Source organism: Asparagus officinalis, chromosome 8, assembly GCF_001876935.1.
Source record: "Asparagus officinalis chromosome 8, Aspof.V1, whole genome shotgun sequence".
In the NCBI taxonomy this organism is placed as follows: Eukaryota; Viridiplantae; Streptophyta; class Magnoliopsida; order Asparagales; family Asparagaceae; genus Asparagus; species Asparagus officinalis.
The window spans coordinates 38,743,432-38,765,640 of NC_033801.1; the positions used below are offsets into that span (position 1 = coordinate 38,743,432).

The 22,209-nt window shown below is 36.8% G+C and overlaps 1 protein-coding gene across 2 annotated transcripts in view; it reads left to right on the forward strand.

The window, feature by feature from the left end:
- Window positions 1–22,209, forward strand: part of LOC109822413 (F-box/LRR-repeat protein 14) — a 38,905-nt gene that overhangs the window by 16,141 nt on the left and 555 nt on the right. The window contains exons 9-15 of one of the 2 annotated variants that reach the window (XM_020388606.1): window positions 3,662–3,736; window positions 8,963–9,034; window positions 9,370–9,441; window positions 9,928–9,999; window positions 19,998–20,141; window positions 21,495–21,566; window positions 22,051–22,197. In XM_020388606.1, coding sequence (XP_020244195.1) covers window positions 3,662–3,736; window positions 8,963–9,034; window positions 9,370–9,441; window positions 9,928–9,999; window positions 19,998–20,141; window positions 21,495–21,566; window positions 22,051–22,197 — 654 coding nt within the window. The remainder of the gene's footprint in view (window positions 1–3,661; window positions 3,737–8,962; window positions 9,035–9,369; window positions 9,442–9,927; window positions 10,000–19,997; window positions 20,142–21,494; window positions 21,567–22,050; window positions 22,198–22,209) is intronic. The other variant, XM_020388607.1, reaches the window with a different exon arrangement.

A 22,209-nucleotide genomic window follows, 5' to 3' on the forward strand; every position in this document is an offset into this window, starting at 1 on the left:
CCTCACTGCAATCCACCCAGTAAATCGCATTGAAGAATCTTGTCACTACCAGATCTAGTACTGATCAATCTTAAAATTTTGAGTCCGAGTTGAACCCAGTTCTACTCGGTTATTACCGTCTCAGTACTCACCAAAATCTCCTACAGGAGAAAATGGATCTTTCGACAGATGTATCTCCTTTACTCAGTACTGAACTAACGTCAGAGTAATTATTTTGTACCATATTTCTAGGAGAGATTATAACACTTTAATTACGGATACATTAAAGTATTTGTATTTACGTGGAGTGTGTTCTTCTTTGAAGAACATTCCATCTCATCAAGCCTTTTATACCGATAATAAAAATAAAATCCCAACCAAAGAGACGAAGGCCTAAAAGACCCCAACCACGGTGTTCAAAGATATTATTTTTAAAATTGTTATGAACCTTTTGAAAATGGAATATTAGATTTCTTAGAGATAGACTAGATTGGGTAGTAAAATCCTAGTACAATCTCTACCCGAAATCTCCCACTTGAAATAATTTATTGAATCTAATATGTGTCAGAGCATGTGGCATGACAACATAAACGATCAATTTGATAATTTTTTTTCAACTATCCTATTTAATTTTATTAGAGTTTTTCGTTTATCTTACAATTGGTATGTTCCCTAGACGCTTCCACTGGAACAATTACCCTTCAAAATCTCGAAGATTTTATTAGGATTTTCATAACCAAAATTTCTAAAGTATAAAAATAAGTTTTGTAAATTTTCAAAGTCCAAAATTATTTTTATAATTCAAAAACAACTTTATTATGAAATCTAGTGAGTTGCACATCAAAAATTTTTAAAATTTTTGAAGAAAATAATAAAAATAATTTCTAAAAGTTTCCTAAAAATTTCCATATAATTTTGTTATTTTTAAATAATATATATTTTAAAATAGTTTTTTGGAATTTTTAGAATATAAATAAAGCTAGAAAATATATATATTTTTTGTAGTTTTGCCCCTAAAGTTTTAGGATCCCTAGGGGTCTGTTTTGGGGGTGGTGGTAGTGTTGCCTAGCAACGCCACCCCAACCTCAGGTCGAGGTTCTACTGCGGGTCTCGCCTGAGTCATTGCCGACAACAGTGACTCAGCGTTATTGTTGCCCCTAAGGTAGCCCCTTAAAAGTTTTTTTTAAAAACAAAACCATCGCTCATCGCTGATAGTTGCAGCTAGAGGGCCTCCAGTGCCAGAGCCTACACTCTTATCCCGCCGCTATTAGCAGCAAGGTCTAGGGTTTTTGTAAATTTCTTTAAATTAGAAAAACAACAAAGTAATTTTTAATTTTTGAAAAATAAAAAAATTATGATATCATAGAAAAATATTTAATACTTCCCTGATTTATTAAAATTGACAAGTAGATCATAAAAGTTGAATTTTTACCGTGGATCTGATGTCCCGAATGTCAACAGTTGGATTTGTACACCAAAAAACTTAATATTTTAGTAAAATAAATTTATGTTCCATGGACCAACATCATCATCAAGATACTTCAGATCTAATGCAATAATATATAAAAATATATATATACAAATGCAATCAGATCTAAACCTTAAAAGAAAGATAAGATGCGAGCAACCCTAATCTCACTGTGATACCAATGTAAACTAAGCAAACTTGCATACAAATACATAAATTTCTTGCTTAGAGATTACATTCCCAGGATCTTTTAAAAGGATCGCCACGCATCTAATCTTCATCTTCCTACAACGGCTGGAGGGCGACTACACCGATGTGGCGAGAAGTCTCCACATATCACATAAATCACAGAATTGATGAAGAGGAAGGATATGACATTAGTGTATTTTTTTCTCTCTTTAATTTCTACACGAGAGAGAGTGTGTGTATAGTAGAGGACAAAACCCTAACCCTTTAGGATTAGGAGCCGGTTCACTAAATGACTGGTTTGAGCGCACTTAAATTCACCCATTCAATTGGGCGGACCCGCCAAATAATAACAAAAAGGAAAAGGAAGAGGTAGCAATTTGAAGAGAGAAAAAGAACATGGGAGAAAGCTGGTTAGGGTTAGGGATTCTGGTCTTATACCAAAGAAGCTAATAATATGCAACCCAAGCTTTTAAAATTTTCAAAATCAGTCAATTTGCATAATCTGAAGTTTACTAAACCATATATAGACTTTTTATATTTTGAGTGTTAAATAACCTCAACACCACTAAACTCAAAATCAAATATCAACTACACTCAAATCAAATATCAACTAAACTCAAATAAAATAAGAACTTAACTCAAATGAAATAACTAAATCTAAACAATTTCTCTTTCAGTAAGACCTTTTTCGAGTAAGTCTTGAAGGTAGGATGCAATCAAATACCTATATGCTCCAAAATTTATATCCTCTCATCCTAAATTTATATGATGAAAATGCGCAGTCTTGGAATGTATAGAACCCGCTCATATAAGTGTCTTGCACTCTCGCTTTAACCTTCTGCTGCAGGTCTGGGGGCGTGACACAAAATGTTTATGTTCCCACAAATTTGAGATTTATGATGATGACAATATGTAGTAGAAAATATACCTTGTCAAGTTCTATTGACCTCCCTCTCTCTCCCTCCTTTCTGGCTACACTTTGTGCCATGTACCATTATCAGACATATATCTTTCTTTTGTTGTTATCTTACCATTATTTGTCAAATTGTCTAGATGATACTCATCTTTGTTGTCTTTATGCGGCTCTGTCAAACTTGTCAAATACTGAAACTCTCTTTTTTATTCCTCAAGTAGTCTCTTTTTTATTCCTCAAGTAGCCCCCAGGATGCACTGCTAGTGGTAGTTGATGCACTGCTAGTGGTAGTTTGGCTATTGCACAATAAAGCTCTCTGACTTACTTTTTCACACTTGGTGGCATCAACAGAATCTGTATAGCCACCAAGAGAGAGAGAGAGAGAGAGAGAGAGAGAGAGAGACACCGCCATGCGCTGCTAGTGGTAGTTTCGCCATTGCACAATAAAGCTCTCTGACCTACTTTTTCACACATGGTGGCATCAACGGAATCTGTATAGCCACCGTCATGCACTGCTAGTGGTAGTTTGGCTATTGCACAATAAAGCTCTCTGACCTACTTTTTCACACATGGTGGCATCAACGGAATCTGTATAGTCTCTTGGTAAGAGACGTCTTGTGGGGATATTCTATTTAAACTTTTCTATATACACCCTTCATAGATAATGGTTGTCCCCATTTTAATATAAATTCCTGTCCAAAAACATTTTGAAGTAGCTTTAAGTAATTTATATTGGTGATTGAATTTTCCTCTATTAGTTGTATCTTTCAAAAGTTTGATACACAAGAAATTTTTTTAAGGAAAAACACCTATATTAAGGTAAAAGTATCTGTCAGTGATCTTTTTGCATCGTTTACTAATCAATTTAGTGATTTAGGATCTATATGGTTTATTTCTATCTGCACCCCAATATTTTTCTTTGTTTAGAGAATCTATCCTTATTTCTGAATTTTTAAGATAGGAGTGTGTAGATTGCTGTTTTTTAATTTAATTAAACGTCAAAAGACATATATCTATCATACTTTGATATGTTACTTCAAAATGATGAAACTCTGTTTATCTATCTACTGATTTTTGCTATCATAGTCTCATTCATAACTTTTTTTTCTTAGCAGGGTTTGCTTCATTACTATATTTGAATCTTAGTAGATGTTGTATATCGGATGATGGCTGCGAGAGGTTTTCTGGTTAGTTTATAACCCTGTGTTAAACTTCATTTGTATCCACTGTCCATTGATACTTATTTATTAGTCCATTGTCCAATGTCAACATATTGAAAACTTTGAGGTGGGAGTGTTTCATAATTCAATGGAGTATGGGGTTGATGATCTTATCTCTGGTAAACTTTTATTCTAGAAACGTGTCCTCATTCTGGGGGCAAACACGTCCAAGAGATAATCAATTACACATGCTATCACGGGATTTTGTATGTGCTTGTATGGTGTGAAATTTATGATAGAGATACTAATAATGTGTCATAATACATCCTTGCGTTCTCACATATTACACATGGATACATGGTATCCATAAATTTTCTCTTCATGTTTATGAAGGCAAGAATAGGGATTGACTTTTCACATGTGGAAGCACTACAACATCGTGTTTCCTTATAAAATATTATTGATAATGATAGATTCTGTCTAAAATTTGATGTTAACATTTTAATGTTATCTATGTATTCACTTCCATGTCTGTTTGGCTGTGATTTGTTGTGCTTGTATGCCTCACTATAGATTAGTGTTTTACTTATGATGCTCATGACTACTGCAAAATGATTGTTTATACGCATGAGAAATCTAACCTTGATTCTCGTAAGTTTGCTATTCACCTTTCATCCTACTCTTTCTTGTGTAATGAGCATTAAAGAGATCTGCATTCAAATGCTACTTGAACAACTATGATCTTAGCATTAAACCTGAAGGTGGGAAGAACAACACATATTATGAGAAAAAAACCATCTTAGCAGCCTCTGTCCTAGGTTAGCTATTAATACTTTAGGACCAGGTTAGGCATTGAATGATTTTTCTGGCGGTAAGAATCTCAAATTTAGTGTTCGTCCAGGAAGGCGTTTCTGCTCTTGTATATCACTATACAAGCTTAGGTTTTTTTAGGTGAATATATGAATAGTTAAAAAAATTGAAGATCTTCCTAATTATGATATGAGAAGTTATGTTTCCCATGCTTTAAAAGGTCCCACGTAGCGCCTCTTATAGGAGTAGTAATAAAACCTTCACTTGTCCTATTTGGATCCTTACCATTAATATTAACCATTATTTTTCTATATACATTCCTCTTGAGCTATGTTACCCCGACACGGCAAACTAAGTCCCGTACCCGTGTCGGGTACGTTTTGGGTGCGGATCCGCACCCAAACGGCAGGGACACAGTGATTTCACAAGAGCGAGGGAAAAAAAGTTGCGAACTTGAAAAAAAAAGTTATGAACCTTATAACTCATCAACGGAAGCGACGACAGATTCTAGATCTCAAGGCGTCGGGTCAATTGCAGCTCCTCGACGACGAATCAGCGCCTCGACGACGAGATCAGCGCCTCAGCTCGAAGACAGGTTTGATTTTTAGGGTTTTGTTTTTGTTGTTTCTCCTTTTTCTCCTTTTTCCTCGACGACAAGATCAGCGCCTCTTCTTTTTCTCCTTTTTCCTCGACGAAGAAAGTTAGGGCTGGTTCCAGGCGCCATCTTCCAGCCATCATGCGTTTTTTCTCGAGAGAGGACGAAGAGGAGAGAAAGGGCGGCGGAAGAATTAGGGCTGGGAGAGAACGAATGGGAGAGAACGAAGAGGAGAGAGAGGGCGGCGGAAGAATTAGGGCTGAGAGAACTTGGTCTTCTTTTTTTTCCCTTTATATACTATGTGGTAATATTTCCATAAACCCCTCATCAATTCTTTTTTTGCAGCAAGCCCCTTAACAAATACAAATATGTTATTATAGTTACTATTTTCTTTTGTTGCATAAATGTCCTCTTGCAAACTCATCTACAAATTAATATAGTTAATTCAATTGTTAGGATATCTATTTAAATAGTTACTAATTACTATAGTTTCTTATTTATAATCTCCACTTTATATAACAAAAAATATAAAAAAATAATAGGTATTTAATTCAATATTGATCTAAATTGAACTATTTTATATATATATAGCCGTGTCCCCGTACCCTACTTTTTACAAATTTGCCGTGTCCCGTACCAGTACCCGTACCCGCACCCGTACCCGTACCCGTACCTAGGCAACATAGCTCTTGAGCAAGTTTGCAATATAGGTTATGCAACAAGCATTTCCCAGCCTTTCAATGTTGAACCGAATAAGTTCTGCTACAAGGACCCCTGGCGTAGAGATTGCTTTTAATGATGATTGTTTGCATCTTTCTACTACTACCTACTACCTTAATGAAATTTCAAGCTATGTATTGCATAAATGGATACATCATGCATCCGACTTCTTTTAACCAAGTTCGCAATGAATTATTCAGTTGAAGAAGACACAAGATACTAATACGGTATCATCTATACTGTTGTACACAGTTTATATACCACTGAATGTGTATAAGCCACTGATCAATATTAGGATACAAGATGCATACACATGATTATGGTAAAAAAAGTCCTGCTACATCAGATGCCTAGATGGAAACTTTGATATTATCCCAGTGTCACCTGTGCACATAGTTCATATATTGGTCAATTTGAATAAGCCACTAATCAGTGTCTGGATGCAAGATGCATATACATGATTTTAGTTAAAATTTTGGGTTTTTCGATAGAAACCACTTCCTTCTAAGAAACCATCTTTGATTTTGAATATACATAAACTACCTTTACAACGTTTTTTATTTTATTTTATTTTTTCAAGCCATCTACGCTCTTATTTTTTTGACAACTAAACCTAGCTAACCTCTATCAAGGGTCATCTCTCTAGTATGCTTGGTATTTAACAACTAATTATTATAGCAAATTTGAAAAAAAAATATTGACTTAAAAGTGAGTTCGAGTGGTTGATTGCAACAAGAAACATTTTAAAGGTGGGATCACATGCGCAAAGTATCTTAAATGTGTTTTTTTGTAGAATGACCATATTTTAAATGTGGTTTCTATGAAAAAGCCTAATTTTTTTTTGGGAACTTAAAAAGTTTTGAAATGGTAATGAAATTTGGTAATTAACTCATAAATTGAACATAGCATGTTCCTGTTCTTACCATTGCATTCATGAATTTTCTGAAAATCTTTTCTGATATACTCGGAAATTGAGCATATTTTCATATAAACCCCGAAAATATTCTACTTTGGAATAACCCACAAAAACTTTCAACTTAAATCAACAAAGTCTATTAACATTATAGCAGTGTTGTCAATGCGTGAGGTGTAATGCGTGGTGCAAAGTATCTTTATGATTACATGCGCAAGGCGCAACGCGATTGGTGCTCCTGAGTGATGAGAGGTGCACACCGCATGCTTATTTTTCAAGATAGATAATCAAGCATGAAAAAAATTGTTTACGAATTCATGTGAAAAATATGTCAGGATAAATAATATCTTAGTACAAAATCACAATAAGGTCTTAATATCTAATGCTAACACCCAATGTAGTAGCAAGGTTCATGATATTTCAAATCAAATGTGAGATCAAGACTAGTATCCAAGCAAAAGATTAGTTATGATCCTCAATTGAAGGCTACTAAAAAGGCCTAATGAATTTATTTTGCTTTTTGGGATATATTATCGAGTATAAAGACTTAATTGAAGTGTTAACAAATAAAAATATGAGGATATGTACTACATGCACCTTGCGCAAGGATGCATGTGAGGCGCAAAAGGCGTTACTACATTAGATGCCGGGCGCTTCACCACCACCCCGCACGCAAAGCGCATGAGGCATGCCTTTGAAAACACTATATTATAGTATTGTTTAAAAAATTATGTTCATGAAATATTTTCACCACTACCTTATTTTGATATTAACTATTTGTATTCAGTAAAATGTCTTATGTATCTATCTTTCCTCTTCCAACCCATTCTGTAAAGTGTAAACAAATGTCCAATGTCATCGCTGACAAGGATGACCCCTTTAACCCCCCACCCCCCCCCCCCACAAAAAAAAAAAAAAAAAACGTTCACGCCTGTATTTGTTCCTCTCTTTCCTTTTCTAATATTTCTGCTGAGACCAATCTTCCGTGCCATTGTCTCTTACCACTTTTCATCTATATGATGTATAATACTAGAAACTCTACTCCACTACTTAAATCTAATTACATTTGTCAGAATTTGGCAATTTGGTATCACCATGGAGAATTTTTGATGATCGAAGAATTAGGCGCTTGGTCGATCATCTTTTAGCCTTCGACACCAGATGTAAACAAATGGTGAAGGTTTTTTAAGGAAATGTTTTTTGGATAATTTAGAATTCTAGCAATATTTTTGCATGTCTTTTCGGATTAAGATCTACTTGAGTGGAAATTATATATGTGCGTGTGCGTATATCTATAATTCTTTTTTGTTCTTTAGGTTGTGAAGGTCTCAAGGCTATATATGTACTAAATATATATGATTAGAAATGAATGCATTCATCGTAAATTAGTTGTTTCTGCTATTATGAATAAAATGGTGGATAATTGATTGAGATGGTTTAGTAATGTACAATAGACACTAATGCACTAGTTAGGCTAAGTTAAGATTATAGTTAATTGGGCAAAGAGGTTAAGAGGTAGACTTAGAAGAACTTTGTTGGAAGCAATTAAGAAGAATGCAATAATGGAGGAGATATACCCAAACTAGAACTGAATGGAAGAATAAGATTCATGTAGGCAACACCAAACATTCGGGATAAGGACTTTGCTATTGTTCTTCTTTGTTAAGAGGTGAGGGTGCATAAATATGGCCAGTTAGCAAATATCTAGTCACAAACGTTAAATAGAGTCGACTGAATTAACTTGCAACCTACTTTCAGATTAATTTTTTTTTCTGGTTATGGTAGCTGAAGAAAATTGTATGAATTTACACTCCAATGAAGCCTAAATACTCTGTTAAATGGCAATCTAATTTTAGCAGATGCATTGCTTTTGAGTTGTGTGGCATCGAGCATCATGAGACTACTCAATTTCAAAGTGGGAACCTCAAAAGTTTGGACTGATGCAATGTCGATTATGTTTGGTTAGAAAATTTGAAAAATATTTTTCATAAATATGATTTAGTTTCTTCATAAGTTGTAGATACTTAGCCAAAGCTAGCATATAACGTATAGAATATAAAATTTCTTTGTCTTATACAGCACTATTGTTCAGAGTTTTCTATTTCACTTTGTTTTCTTGAATTTTGTTTAAGGTTGGTATATGCATTTGTTTTTCATGAAATTGAATGTACATTGTGCTTTTTATAGTTTAAATGAAGGAAACATTCTTTCACAGGTCTAGGAAAGTTAAAAATTCTAAACCTGGGGTTCAATCCCATCACGGACAAATGTTTGGCGCATCTGAAGGGTGAGTTTACACCTTCTCTTATTCATTGCATGTTTACAATTTTTATATATCTCTAGTGAATGGAGCAGATTTGAGTTTCCGATGGCAATAATATAGTTACCTGTACAGTCATCAGCTAAATTTTCACATTAGAAACTGAAGGACTACTTTCTGGCGGTGCTATTTATTTGGTAATACAATAATATTCCTGATCAGGAATATTTAGCCTCAGCCCTGATTCAAATTCTAAAGGAAAATATTAAAGCATAAATACGAAAGGAGTCATTAGATCTTTTTATATTTTTTTGTCGTCAGATTTTCATTTTGGTCAGATAATAATTTTGTCTACCTTGCAGATCTAATTAATCTGGAGAGCTTAAACTTGGATTCTTGCAAGATTGGTGATGGAGGTTTATTAAACTTGAAAGGTGACTTTTTAAGACCACTTCTTTGACACTGAATTTGATCTTGTATAGAGACTTGTACTAAATGGTTGATAAGATATATTTTATGTACCACATTTACTTAATGTAGGTTTCTTTCTACTGCCTACCCATTAGATACATGATTTCTTGCACACCAGTATTCATTCATGATTTTCTGATAAGATAAACATGTATACGCCATAATCATCACAGAGATTCCTTCCTATGTTTAGGCTTTTGCACCAAATTGATAAAAACTATGCTTATCGTTGCAGTTGTCAAATGAATAGAATGCTACTTTTGAGCATTCTACTAGTCATTCAAAATTTGACTGATTTAAGGGTTTTAATGTAAATGTTCTAACCTGATTACCATACATTGTACAGAATCTCACATTATGCGCATTATCTAATTCATCAGCTTTAACATCAAAAGGAATTTAAATATGTCACTACATGTGAATTTTTATTGATGTCCACTGTTTTTCAGGCCTTCTTCATTTGAAAAGCTTAGAGTTGTCAGACACGGAAGTCGGAAATAGTGGGCTTCGTCATCTTTCTGGTTAGGTCTCCAACTTCTCCATATGTCATGGGAGCATGCTCTAATAATCTCCCAGAAGTCGTCATCATCATCACTATCATCATAATCCTCATCATTTATGAATCTTCTCTTCATTTTTATCTGAAGTATACTTACTATTTAAACTATGCTTTATGGTAAATGTGTTCTGTTATTGAAATGCATGCTTTTGGATTTCACTACATATATTTCAACTTTCCCTTTTGGTTAGTAAATATATTTCTAGTATTCTAATATATTTGAAAATACATCTCAGGTGGTGATTGTACGATAGGGAGCCAAGCATGTTGTTAGTTGGCCTAGAAATCATCTCTCCTATTTGGAAGGGATTTGTCGCAATAGGGTTTTTTAGGAGTCCTATTGAGAAGGATCTCGTAGGCAATAGAAACTCTATTTGAATAGGGATTTAGGAATCTTTATTGTAATGAATTTAACTCTATTTAAGGAGTTGAGTTCTCAGATATAGGCCACGAGAAAAATTGAGATAAAGAGAGTATCTGAAGAGAGAATCCATAGATCAAATTGATAGGAAAGTTTTTTATCTTCTGAGAGAGTGTCTGAGAGATCATCATCAATCTCATCTTTGTGAGTTGGAATCTCTCTTCTGATTTGGTGAAAGTTTATTTGCTCCTGCCCATGGACGTAGGACTTGCTCCGAACCACGTAAATCCTTGTGTTTGTGCTTGTGATTTTATTTTTGTTGTTCTTTTGTAATCTTGATTTTTTTCCGTGTTTTGCGCTACACATTACTGATAATAGGGTAAGAATCTTCATTATGTCAATCAGGATCATATGTCTCTTACACCTGCATAGGATATTTGAACATAAATCAATTCAAAACATGGATTTAGCATTGCAATTTAGATTTTCATAACCAAAACGAGTGGAAAGCTACATTTATGCAGAATCAGCACTTGTGTATTAAATGTTTGTGTTAGTTAAATTTTTCTGAATTTTTTCCTGGCTCTCTAATGTTCTGATAAAAAGGGAAAACAAATTTGGATGTAGGATAAGGTTATTGCCCTCTTTGTTGTGATAGTTGAATATGTGGAAATGCATATATTCTTCTATACACAAATGAGTATTTCACATGTAAACACTCCTCATGATGAGGTTTGTGAGGAAGCCCTGATGAGCCAGCGTGTGTGATTCACAATATAACACAATAAGCCTTTATCCCATTTTTTAGTTGGCTACAATATGGATGCATGGATTATTTATTTATTTATTTGGAACTTCTCAATCTCTCACTCTTGGTCTAATTTGGATGTGGAAATCAAGATGAATCATGTAGAACATGCCTGGATTTTCAATTATTGAAATCTAGCAAAGCTTAATTTGAGATTCGTTCCCAAGGTAGGTCGTTCATGTATGGACTTGATCTTTTAGGAATTTCCACCAAATGAGTTATGTAAGAATTTCAGATGGACTATTTCGAGAAGGATCTGTTCCTGATTTACACTCCTAGTCTTATGAATGAAGGTCAAGTGCCTTGGAATTTTTTTTAGCAGTACATGAAGTGGTTCTAAACAAAACTTTATTTCATTCCTCAAAATGAAACCATCTTACATGACAAATGGTATGCAAGGTGCGTGATCACATCTCAGACTAAATAAGACGTGTAGATTGAAATGAGTCGTGCAAATAAAACCATAGGATTGTCCATGATCAAGTTCTTAGAGTGATACGAGTCGCCGTGCGAGTACCTTTAATCGCAGAATTATCAAAGGTGGATTGAGAAGAAAATAATAAGAACACAAGAACAATTCAGTGGTAGTGAAGGAAAATACCTTCTCTAGATTATGAGAATAAAATAACTTACAATCTCTCACAATTTCACTAGAATTGAAGAACAATCTCTCTCAATTCTCCCAATACAATCTAATCTCTCCTGATTGTTTTAAAATCCTAAAATAATCCTTTTTATATGTGGCACGTGGATGGCAAAGTCGTAAATAACCAAGCCCAAATCCCACATAAATTCGTGCAGACAGAAACCCAAACGAACCAGGAAAGCATCGATGAGTCGACTCACGTGCATGTATGAGTCGATTCATGTCATATGGGTCTACTCATGACAGTCATGAGTCGACTGGTCAGAAACTATGTCAACACCTGCTGGGCTTCGTGAGTCGACTCATACAGTGATGAGTTGACTGGTCAGAGACTTGACAAAATGGTTGAGTTTCATGAGTCGACTTATGACAGGCATGAGTCGACTCAACTTGATGAGTCGACTCATGACTGTTATGAGTCGACTCACGGGCTGAAAACTGGATGCTTCGATTCTTCGATTCGTCGTCTCGTTCCACGCTTCAACCTGCGTTTCACTGTGCTGTTTTACACCTCTATTCTTAAGCTATCATGAGAATCATCTATCCTTAAGCTCCCATAAGGATCGCTAAGTTCCGAAGAGAAGATACACCCGTATCATGGGTCCTTCCTTTAGGAACTTGAAGTCCCGTTCAAGTTACAACTTCAGCTGAGGAAACTCGCGAGCTCCTCCTTCCCTGTTGAACCACTTAGCCTTGCTAGGAACCTGACCTTGACGTCCAATGAGAAACGACTCATTCGTCCCCCGCCTCGTCGTGGTCATCTTTCGCTCCAAAATGCAATCTTCTTTCAGCGGCTCTTTTCTATCAAACCACAAGTCTTCAACATGCGGTAAGATCATATTGTCGTCACCTTCATCATCCAGCAATGGAGGCTCGAACAACTTCAAATACTCGGTATTGATCACCGAATACATGCCTAAGTAAGATGACAAATCCAGCCTGAAAACGTTATCATCAATCTGATCGAGAATCCGAAACGGACCATATCGTATAGGTTTTAACTTCTTCCCTTCTTCCTTCAGCCTCTCCTTTCTCAATTTCAGTCATATCATGTCGCCTATGCCAAAGTTACAAGGAACCCGATGCTGATCATGCTTCGTCTTGTACTTGGCTTGTGATTTCTTCAATTGTGCTTCTACCGTGGTATGAATATATATTCCATCTTCTTCAAAAATCGCTGAGCTCGTTGTCTTTTACTCCCTTCCTTGTCGTCGGCTGTAGCTTCACTTGAAAACATGAGATCAAACGGACTCGGAGGTAAAAACCCATAACAAGTCTCAAACGGTGATTTCCTCGAAGATCCATGAATAGCCCGATTAAACACAAACTGAAGATATGGTAAACTCTCATCCTAAGTCTTGGGATGTCTGGAATTGTATCCTCTCAACATGTGCATCATAGTCCGATTAACCACTTTTGCTTGTCCGTCTGTGTGGATGGAATGCCGTGCTCTTCTTCAATCTAGTGTCCATCAAGTTTCACAAAGAATCCCAAAAATATCCAAAAAACCGGCTATCTCGATCTGAAATAATCGAATTCGGCAACCCAAAGTGCTTCCACACATGCGCGCACCCTCACGGTCTTTGTTATAAGGAATCAGATCACCATCTTGCTGAACCGTCCAACATACGAACAAATAATCATGTCCTCGTTTGGTCGTCGGCAATCCTCCTAAGAAATCCATAGAAATACTCTCTCACGGTCTCAAAGGTACCGACAATGCTAGATACAATCCTCGTTTCTTATTGGAAGGTTTCAAAATACAACATAGCTTACACCCTCTAACATACTTAGTGACATCCTCTTAACATTTTTGATCAAAAAACATGGCGTCGTAGATTGAGAAGCGTCTTCTGAATCCCAAAATGACCTTACACACGTGATGTATGTGCTTCTCGAATTCACTGTAATCGGTCGCCGTCCTCCGGAATGCAAAGCGACGTCTCACGATACAACAAACCATCCTCACCAATCTCATACTCCCCCTTTCGACCGGTCGTCGCCCGCTCAAACACACTGCTGAAATCTCTGCTGAATGTGTACATCTGCACATACTTCGAAGGAACCAAGGGCTGAATGCGCGTCGCCATCAAAAGTGCCCTCACTGGTGGGCGAGATAACATATCGGCTAACTTGTTCGTCGTCCCCTTCTTGTACCTAATAATGATGTTGAGCGTCATCAAATAAGACATCCACTTCATGTGTCGTGCCTGCTGTAGCTTCGTCTGGACATGTAGAAATTCTAATGGTTTGTGATATGAGTGCACAATCACCTCCTTACCCAACAAATACACCCTCCAATGTTTGATCGCTTGATAAAGTGCATAGAACTTCTTGTCATAGGTGGGGTAGTTTTGAATAGCATCCGTAAACATCTCTGAATGGTACTCCACCGGCTTACCATCCTGAATCAACACAACGGCCATAGCATAACTAAAAACGTCGGTCTCCACCTCGAAGGTCCTTTGCAAATTCGACAAAGCTAACATCAGTGCCTCCTAGATCTTCTTTAGTAGCTAAAAAGCTTCCTCATGCGCCCTACCCCACACGAACTGAACCTTCGCCTTCGTAAGGCTATGCAAAAGTGCCGTATAAGTTGAAAAATATCGAATGAACTTGCACAAGTATTGACAAACCCCTATGAAGCTTCTCACCTCCGTCACTGTCCTAGGTGTCGGTCATTTTGTGATCACCGTCACCTTACTTGGATCTATCCTTCGCTGGCTCTTCCCCACGATGAAGCCGAGATGCACCAACTCGTCCTTCCCAAACTCGCATTTCCTCCCATTGAGCTTCAGCTGTCCGTTCTGTAACACTTCAAACACTCTCAACATGAACAAGATGTTCCTCCTAGGTCCTGTTCACCAAGATATCATCGAGGTAAACTATCACAAAGTCCTTTATAAAGGGTCGTAACAAATCATTCATAAGCCTCATAAAGGTAGTCGGAGCGTTGCACAAACCAAACGGCATCACCAACCACTCGAATAGGCCCTGTTTGGTCTTGAACGCAGTCTTCCAAGTGTCATCCTCCCGAATCCTCACCTGATGGTAGCCAGACTTCAAATCCAACTTCGTGAAGAACCTTGTTCCCTCCAGCTGATCCATGAGATCGTCAATCCGTGGTAATGCGTAGCGATTCTTAATGGTTATCTTGTTGAGTATCCGGTAATCCACGCACATGCGTCAACCTCCATCATTTTTGGGCACCAACAACAATACTAGAGACCCGTAAGGGGAACAACACCAACAATACTAGAGACCCGTAAGGGGACCAACTCGGCACAATCACTCCTGTCTCCAAAAGCTCCTGAACCCGCCTCTTGATCTTCTCAGACTCCTCTACAGATGTGCGGTATAGATCTATATTCGGCAAAGAACTCTCGTCGGTCAACATAATCTCATGCTTCGTATCCCGTCGTGGTGGTAGTCCCGTGATCTCTGAAAACAAGTCCATGTACTTGGCCTTCAACCTGTCAAGCTTACTCTCCTAAAACTTGCTCAATGTAGTCAAGCACACCCTACTCAGCTGCTCCTTATAAGGCTTAATGACTAACAATATGAACCTCTTGCTTGCATTCATTAGCCTCTTCGTCTGAGTCATTGTCACCAAACTTGTCTCCTGTGGAAGAGATGCCGAACGGAAGATGAATTGCTCGTCATCTTTGGTGAACGTATACTTTTGGGTTCGTCTATCGTAGACCGTAAACCTATCCCATAAATAAGGATTGCGCAGTATTACTTGGTAAACATCCAACGGAACGACGTCGCATGTGACCTCGTCAATATACGACTCGTGGAGCGCAAATCTGAAAGTGTATTGGTTGACCACACTCAATTCTGCCTCCTTCTGAATCCACCCTAAAGGATAGGGATTCGGATGTTTAACCGTCTTCAATCTCAGCTTCTGAACAAAGGCCTCAGATATTAAATTCTTCTGGCTCCCTGGATCCACTATGGTATCAATTAAACTGGTTTTGATCTGCAATTTCAAAACAAAAAGCTACTCCCTGAATATCAGATATTCAGGGCCTCAGATATCAAAATTTTCTAAACCAAGGCCTCAGATATCAAATTCTTCTGGCTTCCTGGATCCACTATGGCATCAACTAAACTAATATTGATCTGTAATTTCAAAACAAAGAGCTGCTCCCTTGGGTCTTCATCCTCCGTCGTGTTCTGCTTCCCCGTCATAAGGTTGAGACTGCTATTTGGTGCTGTCGTCCCGGGAACTTCCTTCGGACCCTGCGCTACCACGTATGTTTTCTTCTCTTTTTCTTCAATCCCTTCGGCTTCAGATGATGATACTTCTCCCAGCAACGATCAGCTACGTGTCCTGTCTGTTTGCAGTGATTGCATGTCAATCCTGCCTTTCTCGAGTCACCCTTCTTCTTCTCTTCCTTAGGTTGAGAGCCACTAGACTTGCCTCCCGTTTGTTTGGAGTCCCCCTTCGTTTCGTTGCCCTTTTTTTGCTGTCCTCAATGGCAATAGCTTTCACACTCGCCTTTGCAATGGACTCAACTGTGAAAAGCCTCATCTCCTTTCGGATATATTCGTTCAGATCCGTCATATACTTCATAAAAATAGGATATTCCTCCATTGCGATGTTGAGGACCATCGCCTATTGCTGGAACTCCGTTGTATACTCTTGAACGGTCTGGTTGAACCGTTGTTCCTCCATTGCGATGTTGAGGACCATCGCCTATTGCTGGAACTCCGTTGTATACTCTTGAACGGTCTGGTTGAACCGTTGGCGCAACCCGTACCACTTGTACCAACGTTCTTCGAGGAACCTTACCGGATAAAATTGTTTCCTAAGTAGTTTCTTGAACTTGTTCCACGATACCGTCTTCTTCTCCTGCTTGCAATAGGATTTTTACCATGTTAATGCATGTCCTGAAAGCTTCAAAGTCGCGAACACGAGCTTCTCATTGGATGAATATCCGTAGAGTGAAATAGGTCTCCATCCGCTTGATCCAATCATCAAGCCTCTCGACGTTGACACTCCCGTCATAAACATGAATCTTCACTTTGAAGTCTATCTTCAAATTCTGGTAAGAATCCTTACTCCCTTGGTGTGAAACAGACTTAACAATACGGTCCTCCTCATCTGAATCAGAATCCTCATCTTCTCCATCGGACTCCACAAGTTTCTTCTTGTCTTTCGAAGATTCCTCCTTGTTTCTTTTGTCTTGGACAAGATTGACGAGTTGCACGAGGGTCGAACCCATTGTCTCCATCTGCTTCTCTAATGCATCTAGCCTTGCTGAACTGTCTTCTTTAGTCATCTTCTTTCTTAATTTCTGGACTCTTTTCAATGAAATAAGGATCTAGCCTAGCTTCTTGTATTACGATCGAGTCAGGACCATACACAGGATGCCCCCTTCACAGGATCTGATCGTTCTGATACCAACTTGATATGAGTCGCCGTGCGACCTTTGATCGCGGAATTATCAAAGGTGGGTTGAGAAGAAAATAACAAGAACACAAGAACAATTCAGTGGTGGCGAAGGAAAATACGTTTTCTAGATTATGAGAACAAAATAACTTACAATCTCTCACAATCTCACTAGAATTGAAGAACAATCTCTCTCAATTCTCCCAATACAATCTAATCTCTCCTGATTGTTTTAAAACCCTAAAACAATCCCTTTTATATGTGGAACAACGTGGATGGCAAAGTCGTAAATAACCAAGTCCAAACCTCACAAAAATTCGTGCAGACAGAAACCCAAACGAACCAGGAAACCATCGACGAGTCGACTCACGTGCATGTATGAGTCGACTTATGTCATACGGGTCGACTCATGACAGCCATGAGTCGAGTGGTCAGAAACTATGTCAACACCTGCTGGGCTTCGTGAGTTGACTCATGACACATGGGTCGACTCATACAGTGATGAGTTAACTGGTCAGAGACTTTTGACAAAACGGCTGAGTTTCATGAGTCGACTTATGACAGGCATGAGTCAACTCGAGTTTCATGAGTCGACTTATGACAGGCATGAGTCAACTCAACCTGATGAGTCGACTCATGACTGTTATTAGTAGACTCACGGGCTGAAAACTGGATTCTTCGATTCGTTGTCTCATTCCACGCTTCAACCTGCGTTCCACCATGCTGTTTTACACCTCTATCCTCAAGCTCACATGAGGATCGCTAAGTTCTGAAGAGAAGATACACCCGTATCATAGAGAGCTGATTTTTATGGAATGATCCTAAAATATTATCTCTCTCACTCTTTTTATATATTGTTATATTATCTTATATATTATTCATGTGTATGTCAATAATACATAATTGATTACATAGGAGAAAAATCTTTTTATGGTTGCAAAAGATTTAAGTCACCACTAAATTTGATGGTAAAAAATCATTCATTTTAACCTTTACAATTTGGAGCATATATTCACAAAAAATCTCGTGATTTACTTGCTCTTTGCCTATGGATTAGAGGTTAGAAATGTTCCATTATTAAAGTAAAATCATTAAATTTGCAACTACCCAACCAAAGTGGAACTAGCAAGTAAATCATGTGATTTATGGTGTAGTATCCTTTATATTACGGTTACTACCCACCATCAGAGTAAAAGTGAAATAGTAAGTGAATTTTTAGATTTCGTACGCCAAGATAAAAATAGTGTTGATGATCTACCTGATGATGAAAGTGGACTTTTTTCTCATTGGTACTCTATTGCAGTTTCTGTCCGCTAATCTACTTTAAGTATATCTATGAGTCTGGTGTGTGTGTTTAAGTCAGTGTCCATGTGACGTAGATTTCTCTGGACATCTTTGGAACTGAGATTTTTCATTCAAATTCAATGCTAAGTTATTCAAATTAAGATCTTATGTTAAAGTTGATTTAGATCACTTAAATTGTTAAAACAAAAACAACTAAATTTGTACTTTTTTTCTTACGGATAATCGATGGCTGGAAGTTTTTATGCCTTTTAGTATACTACTGTTGACCCAACCATTTGAGCATGTTGTAAAAACTCATAATTTTCTATTAGGTTTCATATATTGGAGATTGTTTAACTAAGCAGTTCATAATTTATGTTTGTTCATTTTGTATCCACCTGGTATTGAAGGGATTTTTTTTAAAACACTTAGTTTTTTTATTTTTATTTACTTTAAATGATGTAGATCAACTTGAGTAGACTGGATGTTCACATAGATTTCCTTACTAGTAAATCACCAAATCTAGATAAATCTTACTTGGATAGCTTTTAGTTACCTAAATAGCTAGAGCTACCAAGAGATAAATGAGTGGCAAGGGCCCATCCTGCACATCAGAGTAGGTAGACCCATTGTTTTAAATATCCCTGACATGGTCCGAAATATCGCCTAATATATCCTTTTATAGGGCTTTCTGCAACCGATATAGTTTCTAGATATCCTGCACCGTTTTTTGGCTGTTTTGGGCGATATGTCCTCGGTATGGCCGATATATCAACCAATATGTTAGCTGATATATCCATTTATACAGCTTGTTACAAAATAATATACCGCATTTGGCAATTTTAGAGCTAGATATCATGATTTTCCCATTATATCAAATGACATTTTGGCCTATAAAAATTAGACGAAATGTTGCAACGTTGATTTGTACTTTTGTTTGTTTTACAAGGTTGATTAGTGATACTAAACATGTATTATTTATATTTCGTATTCTTAGATTTCATTAACTATGTTGAGATTACATTTTAGTGCATTATATTATATATGCAAACATCTGTTATGACATTATGATATTTACCATTCCCGATACTTCTCCGACATAGCGATAGAATTTTGGTCATCTGATATTTCCCCGATATCCGATATTTAAAACCTTGGGTGGACCTCACTCACTAGTTCTATCTGTTGATAGCTCATATCTAATACCTAGTAGTTATCTATATAATAAAGGATTTTGAGGCAAATTTTCTGCATTATAATTCGATATTGCGATCTACTGTTATATCTACTTCATTAAAATTCATTTACATGATTTAAAGTAACTCTAAATAAACAACCAAGTATTTTGAAATGCTCGTGCATTCAGCAAGCATAAGTTGAGGCTTATATTCTTGAAGAAATTTTGATTCGAACATTTCATCTTATAGAAATTCCTTCTAGCGAACTTGTCTTATCTTTTGTAGGTTTGTGCAACTTGGAGAATATCAATCTCTCTTTTACTTCAGTGAGCGACGGTGGTTTGAGAAAGTTGTCAGGACTGACATCCCTTAGATCACTTAATCTGGATAACCGACTAATCACAGATGCAGGCCTATCATCACTTTCAAGTAAGTCTCTAATTCTGACGCATGAGTTTTTATTTAAAGATCAGAAATGATTTTTTATTTATATTTATGGTCATGGTCTTATAACTTCCCTTTACATGGTCATGTTTATGTAAAAGACCCGATGGTCTCTTCTTCTTCTTCTTCTTCTTCTTTTTGATGTTTAAATTTCCTAAACTGGAGTCTTTTCTGACATCAACAATTTTGGAGTCTTCAAGACTTCAGGTGTCCCTCTTCATTAAAGAAGCATTGTGATTGACGTTAAAATAATACTGGCTTTAGGAGCTTTTGACTTGTATATACTTGACTTTTTCACTCTGGTTTACTTGTTGATTTAGCCTCCTGTTTGTTGTTTGCTTCAAAAATTTCGTCTAATATTGTTTTGTTTCACATATTTTCATGATTGTATGTCTGTTTTCTTTCAAAGTTTTTCCATATACTCTTTTCATCTATTCTTTTAGTGGTTACAAAACTCATTTATCTTTATGAAGTTCAGTATAACCCATTCGTTTATTTTCATTCTCTCATTTTTAGGGAGTCTGATGCTAATGTTAGAATTTATGGGCCTGAGTAAGGACTCACTTATGGATATGTCCAAGTATGTAATTAAATATAATCCAGCGGTTCTTCCTGGAACTTTCGCTATAAAGTTGTTGCATTGATTTATTCCAGTTATTACAGTATCGTGTTCACATATCAGCAAGTTGCAAATCCATATGCACTAGCTTAGAATAAAATATTGGCACAAATATCTTAATCTTACATCATATATTGCACCACACATTCAATTTCTTTTGAATTGTTTTTGAAGTGTCTTTGAGGTCTTCTCCTGTGGTACTTTGTTCTGGAAGAAGAAAATACCTTGATTAGTTTCAGGATTATACTATTATACTCATCAACGATGGTTGTCTAGAGATGGAGTGAAGATGACAAATTTGATCTAGAAATTCTATTAATCGTAGGTTGGAGGGGGAAAAAAGCAACAGGGTCTTATTAACAACAATTTCTTGGTAGAATACTATCAGTCAACAAAGAGAAAGTAGATAATATCTAAATCCAAGAAAGATACTTAATTGTCCTTATTTAGATCCAACATGCGGAAACATTTCCCTGTTTAGACTACTCATGTAAGAAAAACATGCCATAATTTGTATGGGATGTTGCAATACCCGTCCCTGTTTAGCGTGGACAAGAATCTGGGACTGCTCCCACTATCATATCATTCTTGACGAGGATCAATGCTCCACCAGTGTTCTTTCTCATTGTATGGCATGCAGAAGAAATTTAATAAATGTTTTTATGCCTATGATTTAGGATGTGAAGAGTAAAGCTGACATTTCCTTTCATGTGTTGCAGCTCTTACTGGGTTAACTCATCTTGATCTTTTTGGAGCTCGTATAACAGACTCCGGAACAAACTGCTTTCGAAGTAAGTAAACTGATCTTATTACCTACGTGCTTCGTTGGTATTCCTTTGCTATATGCTTAACATCCTTCATACATGTTGCAATGAACAAAAATCCTTAATGGCTAGAAAAACCAACTAATTCATCTGCAAGTGAGTTCCCTCATTTTTTAGTAGATCTTGGATAGGTTCTGGTTCATTCAACTATATACTTCAAGTGAAAACTTTTATTTATGTCATTTCTTGCATAATTTAATACTTTTGATACTTATAAATGCATACTCAAAACAGAAGCATCTTAAGAAATTCTTCATGATGCTTAACCATCAACAAACTGTAAGCCATGCCCACTAGAGTTGAGTCCATGTTTTGCCTTATTTGCAAGATACCAGTGCTGCATATTATCTAACATTTATCACATAGAAGTGTGTATTAAAAGAAAAAAGGTAATTATTTTGTTATTGATTGAAGTTTTTTTTTTGGTGGGGTGGGGGGTTGAAATTATCAGGTTTTAGAAATCTGCGATCACTTGAGATATGTGGTGGATCGATTACTGACAATGGTGTGAAGAACATAAAAGATCTCAAGTCATTGACCCTCTTAAATCTGTCTCAAAATGGCGACCTCACTGATAAGACACTGGAGCTGATTTCTGGTATGAGACTCT